This window comes from Cololabis saira, chromosome 10 (assembly GCF_033807715.1).
Source record: "Cololabis saira isolate AMF1-May2022 chromosome 10, fColSai1.1, whole genome shotgun sequence".
NCBI lineage: Eukaryota > Metazoa > Chordata > Actinopteri > Beloniformes > Belonidae > Cololabis > Cololabis saira.
Window position 1 is genome coordinate 250,064 of NC_084596.1, and position 5,113 is coordinate 255,176.

Below are 5,113 nucleotides of genomic sequence, written 5' to 3' on the forward strand. Positions count from 1 at the left end.
GAAGGACGGTGTCCCATCGTCACGAGCCGTGGAGAGGGGACATGAAGGACGGTGTCCCATCGTCACGAGCCGTGGAGAGGGGACATGAAGGACGGTGTCCCATCGTCACGAGCCGTGGAGAGGGGACATGAAGGACGGTGTCCCATCGTCACGAGCTGTGGAGAGGGGACATGAAGGATGGTGTCCCATCGTCACGAGCCGTGGAGAGGGGACATGAAGGACGGTGTCCCATCGTCACGAGCTGTGGAGAGGGGACATGAAGGACGGTGTCCCATCGTCCCGAGCCGTGGAGAGGGGACATGAAGGAGAGGGGACATGAAGGAGAGTGGCGTGGTTGGAGCCAAGGGTGCGTGCTGGTTTATGGATAGTGGTTAGATCACTTAGGTAGCTGGGGCTTTTTTGATGGATGGCCTTGAAGGTCAGGAGGACGACCTTGAACTGGATCCTGTAGTGGACCGGGAGCCAGGGGAGTTCGGCCAGAACAGGGGTTATGTGTGCTGACTTTTTGGTACCGGTGAGCAATCTTGCAGCTGTTCTGAACCAGTTGGAGGCAGTGGATGGTTTTTGCAGGTAGACCGGAGAGAAGTGCATTCTCGATCTTGGCCCGCTTGTTCTGGAACCAGATCTTGATCTGGGACTGGTTCAGGTCCAGGTCCGGGCTCTGAGACCAGGTCCTGAGACCAGGAGCTGGTCCAGGTCTAGCCTGAGTCCGAGAGCCCCCCCTTAGCGGCAGAATGGTCGTAGAGTCCTTGCTCCATCAGCTGCGAGACCAGAGTCCCGGCCTGGGACCAGGTCAAGGACCGTGAGACTAGGACCAGGTCCAGGACCTGGTTCAGGTCTAGTCTGAGTCCGAGGGGCCCCCCTTGGCGGTAGAATGGTCGTAGAGTCCTTGCTCCATCAGTTGGGCAGCCAGAGAGTTCCTACTCCCTGCTTCCTTCTTGATCTTGGCCCGCTTGTTCTGGAACCAGATCTTGATCTGGCTCCGGTTCAGGTTCAGGTCCCGGGCCAGACTCTGGCGCCGCGTCTCTGTCAGGTACTGGTTCTTCTGGAACTCTCCCCGGAGCCGCTGCAGCTGCTCGGCCGTGAAGGCCGTCCGGGGACGCTTGTCCTCCCGGGGGGGGACCGGGTCTCTCTTCAATTTACGGGATCTGGGACCTGCAAAGACCAGAACCACATGAGACCACATGAGACCAGCACCACATGAGACCAGAACCACATGAGACCACATGAGACCAGCACCACATGAGACCAGAACCACATGAGACCACATGAGACCAGAACCACATGAGACCAGCACCACATGAGACCAGAACCACATGAGACAAGCACCACATGAGATCAGCACCACATGAGACCAGAACCACATGAGACAAGCACCACATGAGATCAGCACCACATGAGACCAGAACCACATGAGACCAGAACCACATGAGACCAGCACCACATGAGACCAGAACCACATGAGACCAGAACCACATGAGACCACATGAGACCAGCACCTCTGACTAGTACGACTTGTCTATCATGGAAGAACTTTACAACTGTTCCTTAACTGGAACCTTAACTGACTAGTAAGACTAAGGGCCAATCCCAATCCCCCCCTACTTTCTACCACTAGCCCTAAAAATGAAGTCACAAACTTTAGGGCCTTGTAATGTTCCCTAGGGATTGGGACACCACTTGCTACGTCACTGTGGTTTACGTTCGGGTACGTAAGTGTGACCTTATAGACTTTAAGGGCGCACGTAAGATTTCAAACGGATGACTAATACACCAGAGAAACGGTTGTGAAAATAAAAATTCTTATTTTATTTAATTTCTATAAAAACCAGGATTCCTTTTAAAACAATATATAAATAAATATATGACACAATCACATCCCCGTATTTTGGGGCAGGGATGAGGGGATCCTCGCTAAGGATAGGGCTGAGGCCCACCAGCAGGGGGGGTTACCAAAGAAATGGATCAATGGTCCAGAGATTCACACCATGCAGACACACGTGTCACACTAACTATAAACCAAAAGTAAGTTAAATAAACCAAGAACTGCAAACGTAGGATAATATAAATCAAGAGGCACAGCAAACTAAGGAAAACTAAGCATACGTGAAATTCACACACACGGAAAATAAAGCACCATCACCCAAGGATTGGCTCGCCACCCTGCCGTGGACGCTCAGCACCTGGAAAGCAAAGAAACCAAAAAAAAAGGGTATTAGGAGATGAACAAACATACAAAACAGCACAAAAGTAATAGAAAGAAAAATAAAGAAATTAACCAATGTGGTTACCAACCACGCACGAACTCAACAAGCTCTCGAGCCCCAAAACAAATAACAGATATGGAAAGAAAAAGAACACAATAAACCCGGCCCAAAAACCTTATTGGTTATCTGCGGTTATACAAATGGACCTCCTGCCAATAGGTTTAAAGCAGGGGCAACAAAAAGAACAAATTAACCCAAAAGAAGAATATCCCTCACACCACGCTCCAAACACACACACACACACACACACACACACGCACACACACACACACGCACACACACACACACACACGCACACACACGCACACACACACACACACACACACACACACACACACACACGCACACGAACGCACACGCGCTAAAAACTAAGTATCAAGAAGTCTTGGATGCTCGAAGGTCTTGCAGCCTCTTCACATGAGCGGCCGCGTCAGTCCAGCCAGACCACGGCTCTGGATTTTTTCCCGTAGATAAGAACGCTGGCAAGAACGGCAGTGGGGCAAAAATCAGCAACACCTGGGGACGTACACAACACTTAATTGATGCCACTAATAACTGCAGCAAGACCGGGATTCATAAAAAAAGACACATACCAGGCGATGTAAGGCTTCTTAGTTATTCTAAAGCGGCTCTCTGCATTTCACGAGTCGTCTGCGCTGCAGACGCTCCCAGCGAGCCAATCATCCTCAGAAGTCGCAGCTGCGACCGACTGAAAGGACGCTGAACAACGGACGTGCTAGAAAAGTGATCAGATGCAGGTCGGCAGTAAATTAGAAAAAAAAAAAATAACCAAAGAGGGCCGTCACAGCATGCTGTAACCAGCCGACTACGTACCAGTTGCATGAATTCTTGCCACAAGATCCGCTTCTGACACGAGCCGGCCAAAGCCACAGGTGGATGAGGAACGAGACAGGAACCGACCGGAACCCGCAGTGGACGGGGGCGAAGAGTCGCGCTTTGTTTCGGGGTTCGCCATCACCTCCCCTTAAATAGGCCGGCGACGCATGCCATTGGTCAAGGCTGCGCACTCACAAATAAGCACTTAAGTGCGTCTTACCACATAAGCGACTGCGTAGTTACGTTTGCACAAACGTCACACCATATCAGAGAGCCCAGAGCTAAAAGCTGTTTTAATTTCCGCTGTAGCTCTGTTAATATGCCACTTTATTAAGTTTTAATGTTTTTTCAGGCGTAAAAGTAACCGTTAAGATCCCCAACCTGGGCTCAGTTTATCCAAATAACGCCTGTTAAGAAATTTGCTGGGATGTTTTCGGAGACGGGAAGAGCCGCCGGCTCCGGAGCTGATTTATGGGTCCGCGTAACCTACGCCGTAGCTCTGCGTTGGTGTAACGCGGAACCATAAATCAGCCTTTATTCTGGCGTGATCTTGGCAACGACCAAGCGAGTGATTATGTACATTCACTGATTGAATATTATAAAAGTAAAATATATATTTCTCGCTAGAAATGTAATCCAAACGCATTTTTATGCAGAAACTAACTCAAAATATTGATTTTATTCACTAAAAATTAGAAATGTGCGCCATGTTTTTTTATTTGATTCAGTCTGCAAATGGGAAATATTCTGGGAAATTTTTCTGGCCCTCGGTCGCGAAGTCTGAAATCCCTCGCTGTGAAGGGCTAGATTCATAACCCCTAACCCTCGTTATGGCCACTAGCCCTCGTTATGTCCACTAGCCCTCGTTATGTCCACTAGCCCTCGTTATGTCCACTAGCCCTCGTTATGTCCACTAGCCCTCGTTATGTCCACTAGCCCTCGTTATGTCCACTAGCCCTCGTTATGTCCACTAGCCCTCGTTATGTCCACTAGCCCTCGTTATGTCCACTAGCCCTCGTTATGTCCACTAGCCCTCGATATGTCCACTAGCCCTCGATATGTCCACTACCCCTCGTTATGTCCACTAGCCCTCGTTATGTCCACTAGCCCTCATTATGTCCACTACCCCTAGTTATGTCCACTAGCCCTCGTTATGTCCACTAGCCCTCGTTATGTCCACTACCCCTAGTTATGTCCACTAGCCCTCGTTATGTCCACTAGCCCTCGTTATGTCCAATAGCCCTCGATATGTCCACTAGCCCTCGTTATGTCCACTAGCCCTCGTTATGTCCACTACCCCTCATTATGTCCACTAGCCCTCGTTATGTCCACTAGCCCTCGTTATGTCCAAAGCTAAAGACGTAAATACAATAAATAGCTGAAAAGACTAGGTAAATGAGATCAGATAAAAGCCAAACTAAAAAGGTGTGCCTTGAGCCTCCTTTTAAAAATATCAACGTTCTCTGTGGTCCTGAGGTTCTCTGGAAGGCTGTTCCATAGATAACTAACTAACTAACTAACTAACTAACTAACTAACTAACTAACTAACTAACTAACTAACTTCACTCACTCACTCACTCACTCACTCACTCACTCACTCACTCACTCACTCACTCACTCACTCACTCACTCACTCACTCACTCACTCACTCACTCACTCACTCACTCACTCACTCACTCACTCACTCACTCACTCACTCACTCACTCACTAACTAACTAACCCTGAGGTTCTCTGGCAGGCTGTTCCATAAAGAAGGGCCATATTGGCTGAATGCAGCCTCACCGTGGGTTTTTGTCCCGGTTCGGGGAATGGTTAAAAGGCCGGTGCCAGAGGACCTCAGGGTCCGTGAAGGTTGATACGGTAAAAGCAGGTCAGATAAATAAGATGGCCCAAGACCGTTAAGACACTTAAAAACCAGTAAAAGAACCTTAAAATCAATCCTGAAGTGCACGGGGAGCCAATGCAGCGATTTTAAAACAGGTGTAATGTCTTCCCGCCCTCTGGTCC

General features: G+C 49.2%; 1 protein-coding gene across 1 annotated transcript; it reads right to left on the reverse strand.

Moving 5' to 3' along the window:
- Window positions 1-838: 838 nt before the first annotated feature.
- LOC133451728 (homeobox protein Ht-En-like) lies at window positions 839-3,243 on the reverse strand. Its single transcript, XM_061730871.1, has 2 exons — window positions 3,102-3,243; window positions 839-1,155 (listed from the first exon to the last, which is right to left on the reverse strand). Exons 1-2 carry the CDS (start codon window positions 3,241-3,243, stop codon window positions 839-841), a joined length of 459 nt encoding a protein of 152 aa, XP_061586855.1.
- Window positions 3,244-5,113: the final 1,870 nt, after the last annotated feature.

What these genes read in the sequence shown, in the direction of transcription:
- LOC133451728 (XM_061730871.1), bottom strand. Translation starts at nt 3,243, where the DNA reads ATGGCGAACCCCGAAACAAAGCGCGACTCTTCGCCCCCGTCCACTGCG. An exon ending in GGCAAGAATTCATGCAACTG is followed by an intron (nt 1,156 to 3,101) that starts GTACGTAGTCGG and finishes TGGTCTTTGCAG; the next exon opens with GTCCCAGATCCCGTAAATTG.